The 27,497-nt window shown below is 35.3% G+C and overlaps 4 protein-coding genes across 5 annotated transcripts; all 4 read left to right on the forward strand.

Annotated features, from left to right (window-relative positions):
- Positions 1-52: 52 nt before the first annotated feature.
- Positions 53-4,237, forward strand: LOC111803313. The gene is made up of 5 exons (XM_023687655.1): positions 53-186; positions 603-696; positions 1,400-1,596; positions 2,857-2,916; positions 3,841-4,237. The coding sequence occupies exons 2-5, from the start codon at positions 615-617 to the stop codon at positions 4,003-4,005; spliced, it is 504 nt and encodes a 167-aa protein (XP_023543423.1). The 5' UTR covers positions 53-186; positions 603-614; the 3' UTR covers positions 4,006-4,237.
- Positions 4,238-5,738: 1,501 nt separating this feature from the next.
- On the forward strand, positions 5,739-8,741 carry LOC111803312 (CBL-interacting protein kinase 18). Of its 2 annotated transcripts, none has more exons than XM_023687653.1 (2): positions 5,739-5,937; positions 6,867-8,741. In XM_023687653.1, exon 2 carries the CDS (start codon positions 7,177-7,179, stop codon positions 8,602-8,604), a length of 1,428 nt encoding a protein of 475 aa, XP_023543421.1. In that variant the 5' UTR covers positions 5,739-5,937; positions 6,867-7,176; the 3' UTR covers positions 8,605-8,741. The 2 variants fall into 2 exon arrangements, with proteins under 2 accessions (XP_023543421.1, XP_023543420.1); XM_023687652.1 differs by having other exon boundaries at positions 6,870-8,741.
- A 2,047-nt stretch (positions 8,742-10,788) lies between these two features.
- On the forward strand, positions 10,789-16,614 carry LOC111803311 (ribonucleoside-diphosphate reductase large subunit-like). The gene is made up of 18 exons (XM_023687651.1): positions 10,789-11,010; positions 11,688-11,974; positions 12,306-12,367; positions 12,482-12,569; positions 12,949-13,212; positions 13,347-13,587; positions 13,665-13,741; positions 13,844-14,014; positions 14,120-14,212; positions 14,297-14,446; positions 14,547-14,633; positions 14,846-15,010; positions 15,094-15,213; positions 15,300-15,502; positions 15,584-15,733; positions 15,818-15,965; positions 16,168-16,251; positions 16,327-16,614. Exons 2-18 carry the CDS (start codon positions 11,747-11,749, stop codon positions 16,417-16,419), a joined length of 2,424 nt encoding a protein of 807 aa, XP_023543419.1. The 5' UTR covers positions 10,789-11,010; positions 11,688-11,746; the 3' UTR covers positions 16,420-16,614.
- A 2,702-nt stretch (positions 16,615-19,316) lies between these two features.
- LOC111803032 (adenine/guanine permease AZG1-like) lies at positions 19,317-21,810 on the forward strand. The gene has a single exon (XM_023687281.1). It carries the CDS (start codon positions 19,676-19,678, stop codon positions 21,389-21,391), a length of 1,716 nt encoding a protein of 571 aa, XP_023543049.1. The 5' UTR covers positions 19,317-19,675; the 3' UTR covers positions 21,392-21,810.
- Positions 21,811-27,497: the final 5,687 nt, after the last annotated feature.

The raw sequence follows: 27,497 nt of genomic DNA on the forward strand, positions 1-27,497 counted from the left end.
AAAAAAAAAGATGGATGACTTTTAGATTCTAAAAACTGGATACAATCTGAAACTATAAATTAGGAATTGCAAAGAGCCATATTGAATAGAATGCTCCGAGCTTCAACCCAACATTAGAGGAATCAATTCTATCGTCTCTTTCGGGCGCCTCTGAACAGGGAAGCAGAGCCTGGCTGTCTAAGCGAGGTATGTATTTCTCTGCAATCTGATTTATATTCTATTGGTAATCGACAATTCTTTATCCTGCGCGCTGAGAAATCGTGTGCAGAAGAAGATTTTACGATCATCGGTGGTTCAAATTTCAGAGAATCGATATCTTTTTCTTCGTTTTCTTGGGGGTTTTTTTCTTCTCCCCGCCCTTTCACTGCTTCTCTTAATTTTAGCCCCTGCATATGATCGGCGCATGGCTTTTATAACCCTCTGTCGCTTGTTCTATTTGTAATTTGTCCTTATTTCATTGGCGTCTGTATGCAATGTCTTTTAATTTCATTGTCACTGTTCGACAGTAGATTCAATGTTTTGTTGGATTGAAATCCTTAAATGAATTAAGAAACGTTGACCGTAAAATCACCATCGGTTCATTTTTTTCGTTTTCTTTACAGGAATTAGGCGCTATGGATTTGAGGTTTGGAATTGTTTTCCTTCTTGTGGTGGGTGCTGCTTGGGATTGTGATGCTAGAAACCTCGAATCATTTGGTAATTCCTTTTTGCTTACTTTTTCACTACCAGATGGCAATTTGATCAATGTTTCTGGTTGTTGCTTAGAATTGGCAAAGGACATGTTTCAATTTCGGCTCTGATCTTATTGCAACCTCGATTTCATCGTGTCAAGTCCTCATCGTCCCTGATGAAAATTGTTGTGTTATATGGAAAATTAAGGATATTTTGCCATGAAGTTTAATGGATTGAAAATTTATGTAACAACAAGAAGTCATTTCTGGGTGGGGAGAGTTACTTACTATGGGTCAAATCACAAGAAGTGAGTAAGCTTTTGTTTAATTTGGTGGATCTGTCTATTTCATCAATTTAAATTTAAGAAATGGAGAATTTCCAACTCAATGAACAAAATCTATTTTATGCTATATCATTTTCTCCATAAATTTTAATGTGATGGCAAATCTGTGATTGAAAAAACTAATATATAAAGGATGAAGTTGAAACTTCTAAAAGCTTTGGAACAGAATTATAAGATAGTCTAAACTCTAGAGACTAAATGATGTATAATTCAATGGTTCTGGTTATGTATCCTGATTTCCAGTCCTTTTACGAGTACTCGTCTTTTAGAATTCCAACAAATATAAGCATCGTGTGAAGATGATTTTCATTTTGAAAACGCATTCAATATGCTGTTTCGAATGATATTTTATCGCCAGAGTAGTTACCATTTCTGCCTTTTCAGATTCTGAGTTAAGCTACCTGAAGCAAGGGAAGGACGTTGAGGCTTTATCTGAAGCTTCCAGCAAGCCGAAGGTATGTGAACTTTGTGAGAGCTTGGTCAGTCAGGCAGTTGAGTATCTTGCAGAAAACCAGACCCAGAGTGAGATTATTCGTATTCTCCGACAAACCTGTGCTGTGGTGGGTTTGTTCAAGGAGGGGGTATGACTGCACGTTACTCATACAGCTTTTCATTACATGAATCTGCATAAGTGTGTTTTTGAAAATGAAGAAAACCTTTATCGATTTCTAGCCAATTCTATTAGTATCTATTAGGGACAGAACGAATATAATTTGCTGTTATTAATATTATGTTATCCTTGAATCAACTTTCAGTGCGTCAGTCTGGTAGACAGCTATGTTCCTCTCTTCTTCTCAGAGGCTTCCTCAATTGAACCTGCTAGCATCTGCCAGTCCGATTCTGTGAGCAAGTTACAGTAATCTCCTCGCAGATTCAGGAACATAGCTGTGAATTCTGTCATCAGACCATTTCAAAAATATTGGATAAGTTGAAAGATCCTGACACACAGGTTTGATATTACACATTCTGCTAGATATGCTTGTTAGATGAACACGACTCTGTACAATGGTATGATATTGTCCACTTTGAGCATAAGCTCTCGTGGCTTTGCTTTGGGCTTCCCCAAAAAGGCCTCACCCCAATGGAGATAGTATTCCTTGATTATAAACCCATGATCATTCCCTAAATTAGCCGATGTGGGACTTTCATCCAACACCTTCCCTCGAACAAAGTACATTTCCCCTTAATCGACTCCTTTTTCTTTTGAAGTCTTAGTCATTTTTTACTATGCATTCGAGGCTCACAATACTTTTGTTTGATATTTGAGGATTCTATTGGCAGGTCTAAGTTTAGGACATGACTCTGATACCATATTAGATGAACGCAACTCTCCACAATGGTATGATATTGTCCACTTTGAGCATAAGCTCTCATGGCTTTGCTTTGGGCTTCCCCGAAAGGCCTCACCCCAATGGAGATAGTATTCCTTGATTATAAACCTATGATAATTCCCTAAATTAGCCGACGTGGGACTTTCATCCAACAATGCTTACAATGGAAGTCTATTATGGTGTTTGAAAAAACATAGATGGAGACAATCTGCAACTTGAAAATAGTGATTGGTAATATGCACAAGGGTAATTGAATTACATATATGTATTCATGGTAGTGTCAAAACTTACCAAAAGTTCTATAGTTGTTAATAAACACATGTATATATACATACATACATACATATATATATATATATATATATATATATATATATCTCTGGAGGATGGTAGTTTCTTAGAATTTTTTTTTTGTTTGTGAACGTGTTGCATTCTCTTGGCTATGAACTAGGGGGATATGTCTTGTGTACTGAATCTTCGAAACATACTGCTTTGCTTTCTGTGTAACAGGTAGAGATACTCCAGGCGCTTTTGAATATATGCGACTCTTTGGGGAAACGTGCAAAAGAGGTATGGAGAAATTTTGAAGTCAATGCTTACAGTATTTTATGGTTGTTCTGTTTGAGAATAGTAAAAAGCAAATATGGTTCATGTCTCTATGTCTATTCCCCATCTTTATCAATTTCAAGTTCCGAAGTCATTCTGTCTTTCTTTTACATTTATGTATCCTATGTATTGTTGTCAGCCTCATGGTTTTAAAATGCGTCTACTAGGAAGAGGTTTCCACACCCTAATAAGAAATGCTTCTTTTCCCTTTTCAACTGATGTGGGATCTCACAATATTAGTTAGAGAAAAGAGGATTATTGGAAAAGGGCGCTAAAGCATGTGCCTTAGTGAAGGCGTCTTGCTTCTTTGAAGTGAGGCTCGGTAGGTGGGCTTTGCCCAAACATGCTTTTTAATTGCTCAGGTACGATCTATTAGACACAAAATTAATAGTTTAATATTTTATTATACACAAAAATCAAATTTGTGTAATAGATTCATTAATTAAAAGATCATACATTGTTCAATAACATTTTTAACAGCTTTAAATTTCATGTAAAATTGAAAGTTCCTAATCTATTAGTTACTTTCAAAGTCTAGAGAACCATTAGACCATATTAAGCCTTCCACGAGGAAGGCTTGAACATAGGACTCCTGATATTATTTCTAAATATCCCCAAATCTTTACCTTCAGCTTTCCATTATTATATATATATATATATATGTATGTATGTATGTATGTATATATTTGGTTATTGTTAGTAGAAACTAGCTTTATCACTGTGATTCTCTCTTCCAATCATGCTTACAATTTCTCACACAAACTATCACCCAAAGAACCATATCATTTAACCCATCAATAATTGACATGAGACAATCGACTCCGACTGCATGTCAATCAATGATCAATATGTTACTCTAACATTGCGACATTTTCCATCGTTGAGCAGTGCAAGAAACTGGTATTTGAATATGGGCCTCTGATCCTAGCCAACTCGGAGAAAATTCTAGAACAAACAGATATTTGCAAAGCAATTCATGCTTGTCCGGGCATAGCTGGTGGTGACAAGGCCATATCATCTGTTGGAACTGTGTCTTCGCTTGCCGACGCTTGAACTCGCACACCAAACACAACGGGGGGATCTACATGTCATGTCAGAACGAAAACGGGTAAGGAAGTTACTTTTTCTTTGCCCCTCTCTGTCTTCTTGTGAATCTAATATGATACAATCTTTTCCCATGGATGGTCTGTGTTATCATGTACATTGATATGTGGATATGTATGATTGGCTGTTGGCTGTTGCAATATTGAGTAAAGAATCATTCTACTTTGTTTGTGGCTGTTCAGTTCGAATTGTTGATTGAATGAGTAAGTGTATTGAAACTTCCAAAGTCTTGTCTAAGCCCTGGAATTTTGATGCTTTGCTTGAATTGGAAGTTGATGTTCTCTTGCTTTTTAACCCTTGTGGTTTGCTGTCATTTAGCCGTTTGAACTTTGGATTATGGGAATAAATAATAACGTGAGATGATGAGAAAAAGGCAATAATTAAAGACGTGTTGTTGGTCGCTCGGGCTCCGCATTTCAAGTTCGTTATCCTAACCGTCTCCTCTGCTCCACTGGGAGCCTGACCCTTTCTTTGATCCTATATACAGCTTAGCTCCTCAACTCTCTATATCTTTAGCCGCTCGGTGTAATAGCTTGCTTCTCGGGTGACTCGCACCTCGGGTGGTGCGACTGAGCCGGATGGATTGATAAAAAGTACGTGTTAGGTTAAAATGATGTAAAAATTTTATTTTTAGTTGATGAATTTAATTTTAAAGTTGAATAGATTAAATTTATGGCTCAATTTATATTTACATAAATAAATAATTTAATCAACCTCTATAAGCCACGCAATTCTTAGAAAACTTGCCGTGGAGGGTATTGAAGTAAAGTGACCATTCTAAAGACGCCACCAGTAAACAACTAAAAAAGTGACGCGTGTGGCTGGAACTGGGGCGGCGGCTGTTACCGAATGCGACGGCGATGCGGTGGGCAGTCCGACTTGGAGCTTGGATGCATCACTGTCCTACTTGTCGTTCCGTGATTGGTGCGGGTCAGGGAGTTAGGTCACAGCCAATCAAGTACGTACCCCACAGTCTCGTATCTTCTTTGCCAAGTATTTTGTCTCTCATTTTAAGCTCTAATTTTTGTTATTAATTAATATTTAATGTTGTTAAACCCATATAATTTTTCAATTATTATAACAATAAATTAAAATATTACTCAATAAATTATAAATTTAATCTTAAAAAAAAAAAAAAACTTACTAGCTTCATTAATTGAATTATGTTTAAATTGATAATTTTTGTTTCTATTTTAATAATATTTAATTAATCTTATATATTAAATTATTTTCACAATTTGATAATTATGTTAGCTGTTAAATAAAAAGTACTTATATCTTATATTTTTCAAAATTATTTAAAAAAATAAATTTGTATGGCTGTACAAAAATGATTTTATGAATTATAAATATATAACTTTTATTTATTATCACAAATTTTGAGAATTTTCAATTCTTTATTAAGATTTTTTAGAAAGAATTTGAATTCTCTAGACATACTTTAAATTATTATTTTTAAATGTAAAAATAAAATTTGATTAATTAGTATTTGTTTCTATAATTATTTCAGACAAAATAATAATTTTTCTTAATTTTTCCGTTGGAAGTACAGAAATATGTATTAATTATTTCCATGTAAAGATTTAAACGTCATCACCGCCACAGAATTCAAATAATGAAGGAAATGGCAGAATCTGTAATTTGGTGAACATTAGAGGGCCTTTCAGTAAATTTGATAAGATATTCGACGGTTTTGGTATCTTCCGGAGGACCACCGTTCTTAAAATGGAGAGAGAGCGAGCGGCCAAATCCAATTTGTGGTTGCGTTCAGGGTTCGGGTTTTCGAGATTTCGCTGAAGCTCCATTGCGTACATTCTCAATCTTCTAGCTGTTTTGCAGCTAATTTCATCAGATTCTTCTCGATTCCTCTTCGATTTCTTGGTAAGCGAATGGAATTCTTGTTCATTTTTTTACGCTGTAATTAGATTTATTTTGGTGTCGATTTTCTCTTTGTTCATTTAGTTATTAGGCACTGAGCTCTGATTTTCGATTTGTGATGATGAGGTTGTGAATCAAAGCTTCTGTTTCTTTTTTATGTTCGATTCTGTTTGGTTTCGGAGAATGAGAGGATATGAATTTCGTGATTTGTTCAAGTCACTGTGTATTGACCATTACGGCTTTGATATTATATTCGATAGAGAAATTCTTCCGTTTCACTCGGATTTGTGGTATGTGATGGTGAAGATATGAATCGACTCGTTTTTTCTTGTTCTTGTATGTCTTGTATGTCTTTCCTCTTTTCTGTTGTCGAATTTCATTCCACCGCTTGTTTGTTCTCTCGATTTGTGCGCATCACTGATGGTACGTGCTAATTTGGGTTTAAATTTATTTATCTGTCCAATATTTTCCATCATTAATTGGAGGAAGAAATATGTGACTGTGTAACCTTGTTCTTGCAAGACGAGAATTCTCTAGGTTAATATTTTCCTCTGCTTGCATCCAATGACTAAATTTTGTGCTGGATCGTGTTGCGATTGCTAGTTGGCTTCGCTGTTTGATTTGTATTTCAGACCGCGAGATTTATAAATGACTCTTATGAGTTAGAATAGAAACCTTTTATCTGACATTTATTCAAACCTGGGAAGCTGTTATCTATTCTTCAGATGTATTGACTGTATTTTATGGAATTGGATGATTCATATATTCATATTCCATGTTTTCTATATGATTACCTTGGGCTTTTATTCAGTTATATCAATGTCAAATAGGTATTTAAATATAATTCATAAGAATGTTAGATAAACGTCTGTGATTCTCAATTTTAATTTCAGCCTTAAAGAGGAATTCTATCTGACTTGCTTCATTTTCAGCAGTTTGATTAAAGTCACCTGGGAATGCTGAAACATGTGTATGCAAGTCGAGGCTTTCTTCTCTGAGGTTGATGAGGTTATTCAACCATCGTGGATGCCTTGTTACGTGCTTCATGAAATTGGTTATTTAATTCGTCAACCTTACAGCTTGGGATGCCAAATGGCCACGGCAGCTTTCAATGCAAGAGAACCTGTAATCAAGCACAGGGATGATAAAGATGGTTGAGTTTATGTTTAAATATTACTTGACTGATTATTCTGTCCAGTGGCAGTAGCTGTTACTATTTTTTTTTAGTTAAGTACGTTTGTCATGGAGAACAAAGGGGCTATCTTGATGCAACGTTATGAATTAGGAAGGCTTCTGGGGCAGGGAACCTTTGCCAAGGTTTACCATGCTAGGGACATTAAAACTGGTGTGAGTGTGGCTATTAAAGTTATCGACAAGGAGAAGATCTTGAAGGTTGGGATGATCGATCAGATCAAGAGGGAGATCTCTGTCATGAGATTAGTTAAGCATCCCAACGTAGTTGAGCTATATGAGGTTATGGCAACCAAAACTAAAATTTACTTTGTCATGGAATATGTCAAAGGGGGTGAGCTATTCAACAAGGTATCCAAAGGAAAGCTTAAAGAAGCTGTTGCACGGAAATATTTTTGGCAGCTGATCAGTGCTGTCGATTATTGCCACAGTAGAGGAATATGCCATCGAGATTTGAAACCGGAAAACTTACTGTTGGATGAACATGGTAACTTGAAGGTTTCTGATTTTGGGTTGAGTGCTCTTGCCGAATCTAAACGCCAAGATGGATTGCTCCATACTACCTGTGGAACCCCTGCTTATGTTGCTCCAGAAGTCATTAACAGGAGAGGTTATGATGGATGCAAAGCTGATATTTGGTCATGTGGAGTGATTTTATTCGTTCTATTGGCTGGTTATCTCCCATTCCATGATTCTAATCTAATGGAGATGTATAAGAAGATTGGGAAAGGAGAATTTAAATTCCCCAACTGGTTTGCTCCAGAGGTGCGCAAGCTGTTGTCAAAGATTTTGGATCCTAACCCAAATACCAGGATTACTATTGCCAAAATAATGGGAAGTTCTTGGTTAAGGAGGGAGAGTGTGAAACCAAAAATTAATACCGAAGACGTGAAAGAAGTTGCTCCTTTGGATGTCGATACAATTTTCGTGTCTATGACCGAGGGCAGGGATTCTGTCAGAGAGCTGAAGCAAGAAGTGGGAAAGCCATTGAATATGAACGCGTTCGACATAATCTCCTTGTCATCAGGTTTCGATTTGTCAGGATTGTTCGAGGAGACTAATCAAAAGAAAGAAGTAAGATTCACATCGAACAAGTCGGCTTCCACCATCATCTCTAAACTGCAAGACATTGCAAAGTGCCTGAAATTGAAAATCAAGAAGAAAGACAAAGGCGTACTGAAGATCGAAGGGTGCAAGGAAGGTCGAAAAGGAGCTGTATGTATTGATGCAGAGATTTTCGAGGTCACCCCATCATTCCATATTGTCGAAATGAAGAAGTCAAACGGAGATACTCTGGAATATCATAAGTTAATGAAAGACGATATAAGACCCGCCCTGAAGGACATTGTCTGGACCTGGCAAGGCGAGCAGCAACATAGACAGCTACCACAAGCAGAACAACAATGTCGAGAAGAAGCGCAACAACAGTCTGGTACCGATCAATTATATAACGCGGGACTGTTGGAGGCTTCTCCTTAGAGTATGAGGTACTATACTCCGCCCTATCTTTTATATGTTATTACATATCGGAAGCTTGTAGCATAACATTTTGTAATGAATGCTTATTTGTTTGTTGATATTATGTCTCAAGGCTTATTGATAAGTTACTTTCTCCACATTCAATTGACTACGACCGGTAGAATGATCACTGTTCACAAAAGTAAAACCATAGGGTCCATATCATTGTTAGACGAATACGACTCTTCACAATTGTATGATAAGTTACTTTCTCCACATTTTTGAATTGACTATGACTGGGAGAATGATCACTATTTGATCACTATTCACAAGAGTAAAACCATAGGGTCCATATCATTGTTAGACGAACAGAACTCTCCACAATGGTATGATATTGTCCACTTTGAGCATAAGCTCTCGTGGCTTTGCTTTGGACTTCTCCAAAAGGCCTCACACCAATAGAGTTAGTATTCCTCACTTATAAATCCATAATCATTTCCTAAATTAGCCGATGTGGGAGGGGGAAACGTTTGTGTTTGGCTATCAATTCTATTCACAGCCGTAAAAGGCTTTTTTAGCATATATTGACTACAGCCGTAAAAGGCTTTTTTAGCATATATTGATTACTGACTGCATAAATAATTACTTCATCATGTGCATACCCACATGCCACTATTTTGGGCAAACCACACAATTTCTCAAATATGTTGGTATAGCTTGACTGACATAATATATATTCGCAATCTAAATATTGGAAGTTCTTAACCCATGGGACCATCGTATGTCACGCGATTTGATTATCGTAAAAAATCCACGAGATTCAAACACCAACTTTAATATAATTCAATTCCATTCAAAACTATATTCTATATATCAACGATATTGATAATAGTTATGTTTTTTACCTTATGTTTCATCATGGTTTTCACTTTCTTAGACCAACATTTGAACTATTTAGAGGTGTATACGAGTTGGGCTAGTGACTCAAATAGTACGAATATAATTCATNTTTTTTTTTTTTTTTTTTTTTTTTTGGTTGGGTGGACTTGTCATGTTTTTGTTTTCATTATTTAAAAAAAAAACTCTCTATTTTTTCAGTTGGGTTAGGTGGACTTGTCAGGTTTTTGTTTTTATTATTTAAAAAAAATTTACTTATCCTTTGTAGGTTACATTTAATAATTAAAATATTATAAAACTTAAATATCAAATAGATACAAATCTTATAAAGCTTAAATATCTAATAGTTACAAGTCACAAATGCATCACTAACGTTAAATATTATGAATTTTTGTAATAATCTCTAAAGGTAAAAGTTATTCTTAATTTTCTTAACACTCGCATTGATTTCAATTGATTGAATCGGTTCTGATCTTTTTTGAACAAGTGAGGCTTTCCAAAACGGGTAGACCTTAGTTACCCGCTTATTGGGATTTGCAAGAAGCTTGAGTTTTGAAAAAAGAAAAAGGATTTGCAAGAAGCTTGAGTTTTGAAAAAAGAAAAAGTCAAAGCGCAGACTGAAGGACTGAAGGACCGAAGGTTCTGTTTAACACATCTTGGCCAAGCAGAAAAGGAAAGAAATGCTTTGTCTGTTTGTAGGTTGAATCTCGACCGAAGGACAAAAGGTTCTGTTTAACACATCTCACAGCAGACCAAATGACAGAAGGTTCTGTTTAACACATCTCACAGCAGACCAAATGACAGAAGGTTCTGTTTAACACATTTTGGCCAAGCAAGAAAGGAAAGAAATGCATGCTTTGTCGGTTTGTCGAGTGAATCTAATGATAGGGTTGGATTAGGACCCTTTTTTTTAAGTTCATCGAGTTGACAAAAAAAAAAGTCAACCCACAAACTGACCCAAAATTTTGATTTTTTAAAAAATTCAATCCAACTCAATCTTTAAAGTTTGGGAGGGTCATATGATTGCGGGAAGACTGTGAAGCCAAATTTAATGACATAAATACTTTATTAAGTTTTTAAATATCAACTTACTCTAGTAAGTTACAAAAAAAAAAAAATGTTGATTAAAATTAAAATATCATTTGTTTTGTGACAACACACTTGAAAATAAAATAATAAGAATTGAGAGGTGAAAATTTAAAAGGATTAAAAATAAATGGAGAAGTGGTGGGCCACCACCGCCCCTCCCCAAACTTCAAATACTCCCGCCAACCTCCAAATCTTCATTCTTAACTATAAATAAAAACAAAGCCCTAACCTTTCATCTTCTTCCTTACACCCCTCGATCCCCTTCCGCCCTTCACTCTTCATTTCTTTCTCCGGCGAACTTCAGCGCCTTCTCTCTCTCACTCTCTTTCGAATCTATGCACTGGCGTCTTCTTTGAATGGCTATCTAACTGCGATTTTGTCGCACTCAACCACGACCTGCAAGCGTCGTCTTCCTCCTCACAACAGCCACAAACGTGAACGGTGAGTTGAGTTCTAACCTCTAAATATTGTTCTACGAAGTTCTTATTTATTCATGGAAGTGGATTTTGGATTGAGGATTCTAGGTTTTTGATCGAGTAGTTTCTACATCATTTCCAAATCATAAAATTTGGTTTAAATATGCTCTCAATATGGATGTTGACTTCTGGCAATTGGGAGGAAAACGTCCACGAAAAAATCAAGGAAAATTTAAAAAATAAGTAAAATGAGAGAGATTTGCTGAAAGACTAGATGATTTCATTTGTCATTCAGTTGAGATATTTAAATAACAATTATCCTAAAATAGGAAAGTAACTATGTTTTAGTTTTGTCATGTATTAAAATTATTTAGAAGTTCGAATGTTTTGATTCGATGAATTGTTTTGTGGATTCAAAATTTTGTTTTATTGAATGTATTGAAAGCTTTGTTCAGTCCACTTGGAAGTCTTGTTTTATTTGAAGTATTGTTCTAGTCTATTCGAAAAATGTATTTTTTTAAAATCTATTTGAATTTGTTTTTTGTAAGTCTAAGTGATAGATTTGCTTTGGCATTCTGGCGTTGGACTTCCAAAGATGTTTTTTTAGTATTTGATAATTTATCTTAGAAATCGTTTGTAATAAATCAGTGCATTTTCTGCATTGTTGTTTAATCTTCCTATATAACTTGATTTTTCTCTCAGCCCTGTCTCTGCATAAGACCTCTTCGACAAAATTCCTTAGTTAGGTTCTTCTTGTAAAGATGTATGTTGTGAAGAGAGATGGGTGTCAGGAAGCGGTGCATTTTGACAAGATTGTTGCCCGTTTGAAGAAACTTAGTTATGGCCTTAGCGTCGACCACTGTGACCCGGTTCTGGTTTCCCAAAAAGTCTGTGCCGGTGTTTACAAGGGCGTCACCACTAGCCAGCTTGATGAATTGGCCGCCGAAACCGCCGCTGCTATGACCACCAATCATCCTGACTATGCTTCCGTGAGTTCTCATTTGTATCTTCATCTATTTTGCTATCTGGGGTCTTCTTGTTTTGTATGATCTTAGTTTTTCCAACTAACCCTTTGGTTTCTTCCGTTCGTTTTTATCCCCATCTGTGAATTTTTCCACGTTTTGAATTAATTTTACTTTCTGTTTCTCAATTTGTTTATGATATCTTTTGGGTCTTGTACATCTGTGGTTCTACATACTTATTACATAACTGGCCTTCTTTTATGGGATAATAATTTCTTCATGATTATAAGTAACTGATAAATGGAGGCAAGGGAATGCGTCTTGATTTGCTAATGTTTTCCTTGTTTGTTCAACCCAGTTGGCTGCAAGAATTGCTGTTTCAAATCTGCACAAGAACACGAAAAAGTTATTCTCAGAGACGTAAGTTTGGCATATGCTCATGCCAGTCTTGATGATGCATTTCAGTATGGAATTAAAATTGTTTATTACTCTATAATTGACTTGAACTAATTTTTGAATTGTAATGGTGTTCAGTATCAGAGACATGTACAACCATGTCAGTGAAAGATCAGGACAAAGGGCTTCTCTCATAGCTGATGATGTTTATGTAGTAATCATGAAGGTGATCTTTTATTCTTTCTTGAATATTATTTTCCTTTGATGATTAATAGTTTTATAATGAAATTCTTGTGTGGATGTATTGATTGGTCAAGAACTTTTTTTTTTCTCTTTTGTCTTATTTGATTCATTTGATCCTTGTAAGAGGTTTGACTTTTGTACAAAATAAGAAAATGTTACGAGGGGCTTCTTTAATGGTGGGAAGGACAGCTGTTCTAGTTTGTATTATCTTGATTTTGTACGTTGCTGGTGATTTTTTGTTGATCAAATTTTAAGTTGCAAATGTGTGCACTTGAGCTTTTGTATTTCTGTCAGGTGAGTGCTTAATCTGCCCCATACTGCTTGTTTAATGGAACTCTCTTTCTTTTGTTGCTCTTTTCCAGAATGCTGCTCGTTTGGATAGTGAGATTGTATATGAGCGTGACTTCGATTATGATTTCTTTGGTTTCAAAACTTTGGAAAGGTCATACCTCTTGAAGGTTCAGGACAAGGTTGTGGAGAGGCCTCAACACATGTTAATGAGGGTTGCTGTTGGTATTCACAAGGATGATATTGAATCTGCTATTAAAACTTACCACACTATGTCTCAACGTTGGTTCACTCATGCTTCTCCCACTCTTTTTAACTCTGGAACACCAAGGCCTCAAGTAAGTTATGAGTTAGTTGATATCTATTTCTAAATAATGTTGATTATAGTAGTAGTTGTTGTTGTTTTTATCTTTTTCTTTTAATAATTTGAAAACTTGGCTTGATTTTCATGGGTTTGCTCGTTGCATGACAGCTTAGCAGCTGTTTCCTCATATGCATGAAGGATGATAGTATTGAAGGTATATATGATACCTTAAAAGAGTGCGCTGTCATTAGCAAATCAGCTGGTGGCATTGGTGTTTCCATCCACAATATTCGTGCCATGGGCAGTTATATTCGTGGAACAAATGGGACATCTAATGGGATTGTGCCTATGTTGCGGGTTTTCAATGATACTGCTCGATATGTTGATCAAGGAGGAGGCAAGAGGAAAGGTAATGTGCTTATTGGATCCCTCTAAGTTTTCTATGATCAATATTTGCGTTTCTCACATTATAACTGCCACTTGCAGGTGCTTTTGCTGTATACTTAGAGCCATGGCATGCTGATATATTTGAGTTTTTGGATCTTAGGAAAAATCATGGAAAAGTAATTACTATTTGCTGATTTATTTACTGGAAATTGTGCTACATTGTATTCCATTCATTCTAAATGTAAGTGCTAAATGTTTGCAACTGTTTTTTCACATAGGAGGAGCATCGTGCTCGAGATCTTTTTTTTGCACTTTGGGTTCCTGATCTGTTCATGAAAAGAGTCCAAACTAATGGAGAATGGTCATTATTTTGTCCGAATGAGGCCCCAGGTTTGGCTGATTGTTGGGGTGAGGAATTTGAGAAGCTATACATTGGATATGAGCAGCAGGTAAATACATTTTAATTTTCATGGAGTTGATTTTGAAACCAACTTTTTTCTGCTCGAAACATTGGATACTCTCTTGTCTTGATTATGATTTTGTGTTATTTGTAGGGAAAAGCCAGGAAGGTTGTCAAGGCACAGAATCTTTGGTTTGAAATCTTAAAATCTCAGATTGAAACTGGAACCCCTTACATGCTATTCAAGGTATTAAACCGCCGTGCTTTGTTGTAGCTTTCAAACTTGTTTGTTGTGTAACTTATTGTACTTGCTTTTTCTCGCAATCTCTAGGATACTTGTAACAGGAAAAGCAACCAACAGAATCTTGGGACCATTAAATCCTCTAATTTATGTACAGAGATTATTGAATATTCAAGCCCAACAGAGACAGCTGTGTGTAATCTTTCCTCAATTGCTCTACCTCGTTTTGTCAGAGAGAAGGTGGGCTATACCAAACACCTGTTCTTTTCTGCAGCATAACTTTGCCTTCTGTTATTGGGATTCATTAGCTTAATTTGCATTATACGATTTTTAACTGCAGGGTGTTCCAATCGAGTCTCACCCATCTAAACTTATTGGTAGTAGAGATTCCAAGAATCGATACTTTGATTTTGACAAATTAGCCGAGGTATTATTTCTTACTCATGATTATAGTTTTACGTAACGGCTCACGCCCATTGCTAGTAGATATTGTCTTCTTTGGGCTTTCCCTTTCGAACTTCCCCTCGAGGTTTTTAAACCGCGTCTGCTAGGGGAGAGGTTTCCATACCCTTGTAAAGAATACTTCGTTCTCTTCCCCAACCAATATGGATCTCATTTATTTATTCTTTCTCTAATTAGATAACTGCTCAAGTGACAACAAATCTGAACAAGATAATAGATGTCAATTACTATCCTGTTGAAACTGCCAGAAGGTCAAATCTAAGACACAGACCCATTGGTATTGGGGTTCAAGGTCTTGCAGATACTTTCATTTTACTGGGAATGCCGTTTGATTCACCCGAGGTAATTCAGGCTTTTTTAGCTTTACCTTCTGTTCTTAGCTCGTACATTCAAGCTAAAGTTGTCCATATTGTAACAAATGGCAGGCCCAACAATTTAACAAAGATATATTTGAGTCCATATACTACCATGCTCTTAAAGCGTCATGTGAGATTGCTGCAGTGGAGGGCCCCTATGAAACGTATGCTGGCAGTCCTATTAGTAAGGTATGTAATCTGAAATTGTTCTGATCTATATTACCTTTCAATCATTCACCAACACCTGGTCTTCTGATTCACTTATTTGTTCTCAGGGAATTCTCCAGCCTGACATGTGGGGAGTAACTCCTTCAAAGCGATGGGATTGGGATGCTCTGAGAGAACAGATAGCGAATAATGGGGTTAGAAATTCACTTCTTGTGGCTCCAATGCCAACTGCTTCTACCAGCCAGATTCTTGGAAACAACGAGTGCTTTGAACCATACACTTCTAACATCTACAGCCGCAGAGTTCTAAGGTCTGCATTTCAGTTTGAACTTCTAGAGCCTGTTGTAATAGTATATATATGTATTCTGAAATCTTTCTTTCCATCCTCCAGTGGTGAATTTGTTGTTGTGAACAAGCATCTCCTGCATGACTTAACAGAGATGGATTTATGGTCTCCTGTACTGAAGAATAAGATCATCTATGAGAATGGTTCTGTTCAGAACATTCCAGAAATCCCTGATGATCTAAGAGCTATTTACAAGTAATATGAGTTTTCCTTACATTTCCCCTTTTCTTGCCCTTGATGTTGATATGTCCTGATTTGTTCTTAATATATTGAACTCAGAACTGTCTGGGAGATCAAGCAGAAGACATTAGTAGATATGGCCATCGATCGAGGATGCTACATCGACCAGAGTCAGAGCCTTAATATTCACATGGACCAACCAAATTTTGGAAAACTTACTTCCTTGCACTTTTATGCGTGGTCAAAGGTACATTATTTTCATGGGTTTATAAGTAAGGAATACATCTTCATTGGTATGAGATATTTTGGGAAAGCCCAAAGGAAAATCACGAGAGCTTACGTTCAAAGTGGACAATATCAAACAATTGTAGAGATCGTGATTCCTAACAATTCTCTCCTTCAACTGGGAATGCAATTTTGACTCCGTTTTTTGTTTTTGCTATATGAAGGGCTTAAAAACAGGAATGTACTATCTTCGATCCCGAGCTGCGGCCGATGCCATCAAATTTACAGTCGATACTTCAATGCTAAAGGTAAGTGTATAATAAAAACTACTGGCTTAGCTGTAAGTTCATCATATAATCAAACTCCATCGATGATTTTTACAGGAAAAAACTAACAATGAAGATGATAGTACAAAAATGGCAGAGATGGTATGTTCTTTAACGAATCGTGAAGAGTGCTTGGCCTGTGGGAGTTAGACATGGCTATGAAAACTCAACCAGCTAGCCATAATACAAGGTATCATTTCTGTACAGTTTTCTTTATACAAAAAAAGAAGGTATTTTCTGGGTTTGTTGATGCTAAGACATCCTTGTATTTTGCTTGTAGTCTTGTATACAAGTTCGAATCAATGGTTTAGCCTCTACTATAATATATAATTCAATTGTTTAAAATATACATTAATTTCGTCAATAACATCAAATTTACTAAAGAACTAAAGTGATAAAATCTAATAATTTAATACACCATCGTCAATAGCAAGATTTGAACCTACGCAGTCAATTGTCGTGCACCATGCCAATCATTAAGATCATTTACTAGTTGTATAAATTTTACAAACTTAGTAAACAAAATTGTACATAGTTTCAATTGCAATATTTCTTCAATCGTCAACAGTAGGATTCGAACCTACGTAGGAAAAGCACAGTAGGATTCGAACCTACGTAGGAAAAGCTCAACAGATTTCGAGTCTGTCTCCTTAACCACTCGGACATGTTGACTTTATGTTTGATTTTTTTGATTAACAGAAAAGGAAAATACAAAACAAGAATTCTCATTCATGTTTAAGAAAAGAAGTCTAAAGGCTGAAGGAAGGAAAGCAAGTTAGGCCGAAGGCAAGGAAGTCTTGTATTCAGCAACTACTGACTAACTGTTTATGAGGAGGAATCAACTAGCATGCTAGCTTTGGAAAGATTACATGATTTGCTGGTCAAACTAGCTCTGTACTATAGTCGGACACCTAGAGTACAACAACGATGGTGCACTGTGCCAAGCATGATGATCGTTTACCAGTTGTATAAATTTTACAAATTTAGTATACAAAATTGTACAATATAGTTTTAACTACAATATTTCATCATTTTTGAATCGACAAGAAAACCATTTTCTTCATAAAATTTTAGAAAAAATTGTCAAAAACAGGATCCGTGGAGGTCTGCTAGGTTCTTAGGGGCATCTAGGCGTTTTAAATCTCATCTCTTGTTTCCTAGACGTTCCCTGTTAGAATTAATTCAAGCAAATTACGTTTAACCATGAAGTTTCTATGATTGAGCCACCGAAAAAGAAGGTATATCTTGATGGTATAGATAGTAACTTTCCTTTTAAAGTTATTTTAGTCATCATAAGAAATTTTAATTAAAATACAGATTAGTTTAAAATTTTAATTCACTCAACAAGGGGCATAAATTCATTCATTTTTTAAAAAAAAAATGTAAAATACCATTTCACATGCAAAAAGTTATTTCAACCAATAAATTATAAATGAAATAATTTAAAAATTCATACATGCAAAAAAGAATATTTAGAGTTTAATTTGTATCGTCCTCATAATTTAATTTTCTTTTAATTTGATATAATTTTATTTTTAGAGTTTATACTTGTTCGATCTCCATCGTTAAAAATAATAGACTTCCACAATTATATAATATTATCTAAGCTGCTTTTGATTTCTCTTCATTAGTCGATGCATACTCCTCCAATCATCCTGATATGAACCAAAAGATATCAATCATACAATATACTTCAACGAAGATGGGAGGAAAATGTTGTTGAAATTAGCAAAAGATATTTTAATTCATGCCACATAAAGATGAATTTTCATTATTATAAATTTTGGGTGACTTACCCTTTAAAGTAATTTAGAGTTATTATTGTATTTCATTAATATATTTTAAGACTTTTTATTTACTTTAGATTACATTTACATAATCGTCAATTATGGTCATAGGAATGTTACAACTCTTGGAATGCATTTAATAGTTTGATTTTGAGGCTACGTAAAGTCATGTATGTTGTATTTGTAAGTAGACTTGGAAAATACAGTAAAATGAGCACAATTCTATATAGTTTAAATTGCATGTAGATCATTTAAGCTCGACATGATCAATCTTGTTTATGGAATGATTTGAATCANCATAATTTAATTTTCTTTTAATTTGATATAATTTTATTTTTAGAGTTTATACTTGTTCGATCTCCATCGTTAAAAATAATAGACTTCCACAATTATATAATATTATCTAAGCTGCTTTTGATTTCTCTTCATTAGTCGATGCATACTCCTCCAATCATCCTGATATGAACCAAAAGATATCAATCATACAATATACTTCAACGAAGATGGGAGGAAAATGTTGTTGAAATTAGCAAAAGATATTTTAATTCATGCCACATAAAGATGAATTTTCATTATTATAAATTTTGGGTGACTTACCCTTTAAAGTAATTTAGAGTTATTATTGTATTTCATTAATATATTTTAAGACTTTTTATTTACTTTAGATTACATTTACATAATCGTCAATTATGGTCATAGGAATGTTACAACTCTTGGAATGCATTTAATAGTTTGATTTTGAGGCTACGTAAAGTCATGTATGTTGTATTTGTAAGTAGACTTGGAAAATACAGTAAAATGAGCANGAAGAAAGGCTTACAGTGGATACCTAGGCACCCAGAGACGAGGAAGGGCGTAGTAAGCGACGAAATGCTTCGGGGAGTTGAAAATAAGCGTAGATCCGGAGATTCCCGAATAGGTCAACCTTTCAAACTGCTGCTGAATCCATGGGCAGGCAAGAGACAACCTGGCAAACTGAAACATCTTAGTAGCCAGAGGAAAAGAATGCAAAAGTGATTCTCGTAGTAGCGGCGAGCGAAATGGAAGCAGCCTAAACCGTGAAAACGGGGTTGGGGGAGAGCAATACAAGCGTCGTGCTGCTAGGTAAAGTGTTCTTACCTTGAGATATCTGATTAATAAGGTAACCCGAATCTTACTCCCCTTGTAGTGATTTCCATATTACATCTTCAACACACTTCACACCAATTGTTGAACAGAGAGAAAAAACTTACTACCATATAAGAAAAATTAAAAAATATCATTTTAGTCATTTGACATTGAATTTGGTTTTATTTAAAAATAGTCCAAATTTGGGATTTATACTTTCAATAGAGTTTCGAATCTGTCGGTCTGCCATTGTTGAACTAAAAAAACTATGGGTCCCGAGATTAGTCCCGGGTTGGTGGGACTTTAAAAGGAAGGTCTAAAAAAAATGACAAAAATGAAGAAACGAATGCATCAATGAACAACTACATGCCTTGCATGAGAGGATGTTCTTTAAAGCTTAAAAAGATAATTAAACGTTACGACGCCGTTTTCAATCTTATTTAGAAACTAATGGCTGAGATAACACACCTTTGTTCAAATTCAACGCACCCACACTTCTACCACAACCTCCCATGGCGGCGACTGCGACGGCGACGGCGACGGCGGCGGCTCTTGCACACAAGCCATCTCTACTGACGAGGCTAAACTCATTCGTCGCCACCACTCGCGTAGGAAAGCGATTCAAACTCGTCGAACGAAACACGACCTTCACGACGGAGCTCCGCGCCGGCACCGCCACTTTCCTCACGATGGCCTACGTTCTCGCCGTGAACGCTAGCATCCTCACCGACTCAGGCGGCACGTGCACCGCCGCTGACTGCACGCCCCTCTGTTCTGACCCGACCGTACCACTTGCTGCCTGCTTAGCTCCGGCCCACCACGTCATCCAACCGGACAATTCCTGCAAATTCCGACCCGTTAACCCGGGTTACTCCGCCTGCCTACAAACCACCCGAAAAGATCTGATCACCGCCACCGTCGCCTCCTCCCTCATCGGAAGCTTCATAATGGGCGTTTTCGCGAATCTCCCCTTGGCCTTAGCTCCCGGAATGGGCACCAACGCTTATTTCGCTTACACCGTCGTCGGGTTTCACGGGTCGGGTTATTTACCGTATAAAAGCGCATTAGCCGCCATTTTTATTGAGGGCTTAATCTTCCTCCTAATCTCCGCCGTCGGATTACGAGCCAAACTCGCCAAATTAATCCCAAAACCGATCAGAATCTCATCCTCCGCCGGAATCGGATTATTCCTCGCCTTCATCGGATTACAGAGCAATCAAGGAATTGGGCTAATCGGGTTTAGCGCCTCGACGCTCGTCACGATCGGAGCTTGCCCGAAAGCTTCCCGGGCAGCTTTAGCTGCCGTCGTAACTGCCCCGAATGGAACGGTTACTCTGCTCCCAAACGGCGCCGTTTCCGATGAGATTCTCTGCCTTAACAACCGAATGGAAAGCCCCACGTTCTGGCTCGGCGTGGTGGGATTCGTAATCATTGCGTATTGTTTGGTGAAAAACGTGAAAGGCGCTATGATATACGGCATCGTTTTCGTGACAGCGATTTCTTGGTTTCGTAACACGGCGGTTACGGTGTTTCCCGACACGGCGGCCGGCGACTCTGCATATGGGTATTTCAAGAAAGTCGTCGATATGCATTTGATTAAAACCACCGCCGGAGCTTTGAGTTTCCGGGATTTGAGTAAACTCCATTTCTGGGAATCTCTGTTCACGTTTCTTTACGTCGACATTCTCGACACCACCGGAACTCTGTATTCCATAGCCCGTTTCGCCGGATTCACCAACGCTTCCGGCGACTTCGAGGGTCAGTATTTCGCGTTTATGTCGGACGCTTTCTCAATCGTCATTGGATCTCTGCTTGGAACGTCGCCGTTGTCGGCATACGTCGAGTCGTCAGCGGGAATCAGAGAAGGCGGGAGAACAGGGCTAACGGCGGTGACGGTGGCGGGATACTTTCTGCTGGCGTTTTGGTTTACGCCGCTTTTAGCGTCGATTCCGCCGTGGGCGGTGGGGCCGCCGTTGATTCTAGTGGGGGTTTTAATGGCGAAATCAATGGTGGAAATCGAATGGGGGGATATGAGAGAAGCAATTCCGGCATTTATGACGATGGCTTTGATGCCGTTGACATATTCGATTGCTTATGGATTGATCGGAGGGATTGGGACGTTCGTGGTGCTGCATCTTTGGGACTGGTGCGCCGCCGTCTTCAACAAGCTCCGATCATTTAATTCTAGTGCTTCGCCTACCCAACAACCAAAAACACCTGAAGTTTGATCTCTTTTTATAAATAATATTTTATTTAGTTAAAGCGTTTATGCTCGTTCTAGCCTTATCGTCCATACACCTATCATCACATTAGAAACGAGTAGTTTTGAGTTCATGTGTATCGGATCAGAGTAAAGTCATCATTTTCGTGGCAAATTACCATCTTCCCTTCGATTACTAGCATCGAATACAGTCATGTTACACTCGACAAACAATCCCTTATCACAAGATAAGTTATATTTCAGTGTTACTGCTCGGGGTTGATGTAAGTCGACTTTGTAGGTGGAATCTAGCAATCAACCTAATAGTAATGGGTATTATCTACCTATTGGAACGGTTGCTCTATTTGTAATCTTATCGTCTTTTTCTGTAAAGATTATGTTAATCGAACAATTTACCTCTTTTAGGATTGTAATGTACTTTTTATATGAATGTAGCTTTTTCTATCTTAGTTCTGATCTCCTTCTCGAATTAGCAAACTATGTGACAAATTTTGAAATTCCTATTTTACCCTTACTTTAATAATTTTATTATTATTATTATTATTATTATTTTGCTACCTTTCAAATGCCCTGTAAAAAGGAAAGATTAATAAATACTTTTTTTCCAAAAAAAAAATAAAAATAAAATTTAACCATAATTATTTTTAAAAGAGTACATTCAAACATTTGAAAATAGATAGACCACCAAATAAAATAAAATAAAATAAAATATAAAATAAAAATACTAAAAATAATACTTTGAACCAAATTGGGACCTTTGATATGAAAGGTAATTGGCATATATATATATATATAATTACTTTATAAAAAAAAGTTTCTTCGAGTGTTGGTGTTCGAGAAGATTTCATCTGGTTGAATTTGAAGACAAGACCTAAGTTTCTCTGTATGTTAAAGATATTCAAATTTTCGTTGCGGGCTTACAGAGAATGATTCAAATTACAGCTCAAGCCCACCGCTGACATATATTGAACGTTTTGGTTTTAAAATATGTTTGTTAGGGAGATGCCACACCCCTATAACCAATGTTTCGTTATTCTCTCAAATCGATATGAAATCTTACACTAATAATCAATAAGAGGTTTCTCATTTCATTTTCACTGTATCTAATAAAATAATATATTTCATCGTTTACTTCTCCATGGGAACATCGAACCCGCCCAACTTTTTTTCACCCCTAATTATAATATAAAAATAACCTTAATGAAAACAAAAATGTTTTTATTTGGGCCTATATACGGAAACAATATGGGCCTGCTATTGTTCCCGATTCACCGTAGAATTTTTGGGCCTATTACGGAAGCCCGGCCCATTATTGTATGGAAAGCCCATTAGTTTTCAATTATAATTGATGACAAAAGTCTTATCATATATTAAATAAAATTAATATTCTATAATGTAATAATCAAATTGATCTCTAAAAAATCTTAGAATTAATTAATTAATTTATTAATAAAAAACCTTAAATATTTTTATTTCAATTACAAATCTAAGTAATTATAAGGTTTAAAGTAATTAAAATGAAATTAAATATATTTTTGAAAGTATTTTTTTTTTTATTTTTTTTTTATTTTTGTTAATTCCAAATTACCCCTTGGAGAGCTTTAGAAGTTGCATGGTATTAGATGTTTGCGGCGAGAAGTTTAAAAATTGAATAAATTATTTAAAAGTATTTATTGGAATTATTTAATGAGTTGGAAATTAAAATTATGGGCCCTCCAAATTATGAGGTTCTAAGTTCCACAGACACGATTCCTTGGATTTTTATAAATTAAAAAAGATCCCTCATCTTTTATTTATTACTCATTTTGCCCCCACAAAATCCAAAACAATAAGTTTATTTTAATATTTATTGTTTTTTTTTTCTTCTTGTGATTCTTATTTAAAAATAAAATAAAATAAATAACTTCAAGCTAACAATAAATGTTACTTTCAAAATATCTTTAAAATACATGATCTATATTAAATATTTAAAAATATAAATCCTAAAATAAAAATATATTTGTTGGATGAAAGTTCCACATCTACGTCGACTAATTTATGGAATGATCATGGAATACTATCTCCATTGTTACAAGACCTTTTGGGGAAGCCCAAAACAAAGCCACGAGAGCTTGTGCTCAAAATAGACAATATCATACAATTGTGGAGAGTCGTGTTCATTTAACATGGTATCAGAGAGTCATGCCCTAAACTTAGTCATGTCAATAGAATCCTCAAATGTCGAACACAGGACTTCAGAAGAAAAATGAGTCGAGCCTCGATTAAAGGGAGACGTTGGACGAAAGTCCCACATTGGATAATTTAGGGAATGATCATCGATTTATAATCNATTTTTTTTTTTATTTTTTTTTTATTTTTGTTAATTCCAAATTACCCCTTGGAGAGCTTTAGAAGTTGCATGGTATTAGATGTTTGCGGCGAGAAGTTTAAAAATTGAATAAATTATTTAAAAGTATTTATTGGAATTATTTAATGAGTTGGAAATTAAAATTATGGGCCCTCCAAATTATGAGGTTCTAAGTTCCACAGACACGATTCCTTGGATTTTTATAAATTAAAAAAGATCCCTCATCTTTTATTTATTACTCATTTTGCCCCCACAAAATCCAAAACAATAAGTTTATTTTAATATTTATTGTTTTTTTTTTNATATATATATATATATATATTTTGTTATAAATATATGAATTTTTAAAAATTAGAAAAATAGTCTAATTTTTTTTTTTTAAATATTAAGAACTCCGAGAAATTTTTTAGAGGTCGAGATCGGAGGGTGGAAAATGATTGGTATGCACGTCTTTGTCTAGTAAAGAATCGAGAGAGTTTATTCCCCGATTTTTTTTTTTCATAATTCACTAGAAATTAAATTATAAATAAAAATTAGTGTGAAGATATAAGTGGTTTGAGAAGGATAGAAGGAAAATGCCAAAGATCATTAATAAATTTTATTCTTTAAAATCTTATGGTTATAAAAAAATTCACATATTATTAAATGAAAATGAAAATAAAAAATAGTTTATTAGTTGACACGTGTTTTATTCAACTACCAATTATTTTTTTTTTTAGTTCATAACATTATTAATTAATCTTTGCCATTTTTTATACTTCAAAATTCTTAATTTTCAATAATTAATTTGTGGATAACATTTTTTTTAAATTTAATGGACACATCATATCAAACTTACGGTCACCGTCTAAATCATTTTAATCTAGACTATAATATATAATTCAATTGGTTAAAATATACATTTTTTTAATTTTTTAATTTTTAATAAGTTGAACATGTGTCTGAACTCTAACCTCTAGATTAATGATATATGACTCAACCAATTTGTCTATGTAACAACCCTAGATTTTTACTTAACCTAAAGTCGTTACAGTAGACATATCATTATCATTTTATGCGAAAATAATCATTTAAAACTTTACCATAAAATATTGTCATGGACTTATATGTTTGATAGAAGGTCCTTAAAATACTTCAACACGAAAAAAAGACAGAAATGTCGTATAATAACCTATACTCTACGATTTTAAATGCATACTAACCTATAAACTACGAAATTAAATGCAAACTACACTATGCATGTGTCATGTTCTCCTGAGTTGCGATATCACTGTCAATCGTACAGGGGAGTCTTGTCTTCACCAATAAGAGCAGCACATGACTTAGTATGTGACACCACTATTGAGGTTTGATGCGAGCACATGCAATCATGAGGGAGATTTATCATTTTAGTCTGTATTCTTTGGGCGACTATCCTAAGCATGTAATTTGATGTATATTTATTGCTCTACACACGGCTCACACGTGAGAGTATATACCTGCCAGTTGGTTCGCACACCTCCTGGACTCTTTTCTTGATCGGGCTAGTATTCTCTAAAGCTTTTGTCAGACACTCGGTAAGAATAATGACAGTCGCAGCATTATAATAAATATAATAATCGTTTTATTGCCTTGTAACGTACGCGTCCGTACCATTATAAAAAAATATTTTCTGAAACACATCATATTATTATTAAAAAAATTCAGAGGGGATCATGATACGTGTTCTTCACACATCAGTTATAGTTCCATTATTAGGATATTTTAGTGATGTTTTTATAACAACCCATGTCCAAGATATTTGGATTTGGCACATGTGTGCCCCAACATTCCTTTGCATTCCCAGCAATATGGCTACGTTACAAAATTTATCAGAGGAATACTTCACCCAATAAGATATAGTTTAGGGACGAACCAAGGTGGAAGCTAGTGGACATGTGACACCCAAGTAAAAGAGAGGTACATGAATGAACCAAGACCCCATACGAATGAGACCGATCCTGAGGATAGAATGCATTGTAAATGAGAACAAAATATACTAGATGATATGAACCAAGAGACATCAATCATACAATATGCTTCAATGAAGATGTGAAGAAAATACTGTTGAAATTATTAAAAAGATATTTCAATTCATGCCACATGGAAGAAGAATGAAGTTTCATGTTATAAATTTTGGGTGGATTACAATTTATTGTAATTTAGAGTATATAAAGCCATGTATGTTATATTTATAAACAGACTTGAAAAATAGAGTAAAAGAAGCATTTGTGCATCGGCTAAGTTTGTTTGCAATTCTATGTAGTTTAGGTTGCATGTAGAATCATTCAAGCTCGAAATGATCAATCTTGTTTGTGGAGTGATTCGAATCTCAAACAAGTGTTCTTGCGTTTCGATATTTGATCAACAAGAATCATTCAAGCTAGACATGATCGATCTTGCTTGTGGAGTGATTCGAATCGCAAACAATGTTCTTGCCTTGAGATATTCGATCAACAAGCTAATCCGAATCTTATTCCCGTTGTAGTGATTCCTTAAGTAATATGTTAATTCAATTTTCTTGTTATCTCCCTCTAATATTTTATGTGTTCGACGGTAACTGACGTGTATCTATTCTATTTAAAACATCTACGATCGTTGTTAAATATATATCCAAAATCTCGGGATTTGAACGTGAAATAGTGACACATGACAAAAACAAAAAAGAAAGAGAATTGAATGAAGGAGTTCCAATTGAATAGGAGAGGTTATGAATTGGTGCATTATTTAGAGACCATTTGTGTGTGGTTGACCACAAATTCCAAGAACAAAGAATGAAAGCAAAAGGTGATAGGCAAGCACCTGATCTTCAAAATAATCTCCACCATAATTCAAATTTCTTCTATTATAGCAACACCGACGTATTGATCCTTACTTTTTCGGAGAGAGGTGCTAGCGCCGACGTTAGAAGATGTCAGAGTGGAAAAAGGAAGTGAAGCGATGATCGGGAAAACTCGAGCAATCCAACCCAACTTATACGATTTTGGTTAGGTTGGGTTGGGTTGGGTTGAGTTCGAATAACTGAAAACTTTATGGATTAGTAATATGAACCAAGACATCTCAATTATGTAATATTGATGTCGTATTAAGAAGAATCAAGCTTCATTTATGCAACAAATACTTTAGGTGGAGCTTCGTGAAGATTACAAACTCGGGTTTCATTAGAGAGACTCGAAAAATGTAGTAAAATGAGTATTTGTGAGGTTGCACGTAGAATCATTCAAGCTTGATATGATCAATTTTGTTTGTGGTGTGATTCAAATCTCAAACATGTGTTATTGTTTTAAGATATTAGATTACATGTTTATAATCATTTAAACTATACATGATCGACCTTGCTTGTGAAATGATTCGAATATGAGACAAATGTTTTTGTCTTGAGATATTCGATCAAAATAATTTTTTTTTTTTTTTTAAAAAATGAATTATTATATATATTGTTTATTTTCGTGGCTGAATTTGTTTGGTTGTTGTTTTGGAATTTACCTAAAAGTCATTTTATACCAACCAATTAAGATATTGTCTTCCTTATATGTACTTGGAATATTCTCCATCATCATGTTTTATTTTTATTATATGCTACAATATATTTTTTTAAAACATCTTAAATATCATTTAATTAACTAATTAAATATTTATTTTTCTGTTTAGCTTAAATTATCTTTAACGAAACGTGGAATTTGTCTTTTAGGAAATCATCCAAACGATTTATAAAATATAAAGATGATTTACAAATCCGACATGTCGG

Source organism: Cucurbita pepo, chromosome LG10 (assembly GCF_002806865.2).
Source record: "Cucurbita pepo subsp. pepo cultivar mu-cu-16 chromosome LG10, ASM280686v2, whole genome shotgun sequence".
Lineage (NCBI taxonomy): Eukaryota > Viridiplantae > Streptophyta > Magnoliopsida > Cucurbitales > Cucurbitaceae > Cucurbita > Cucurbita pepo.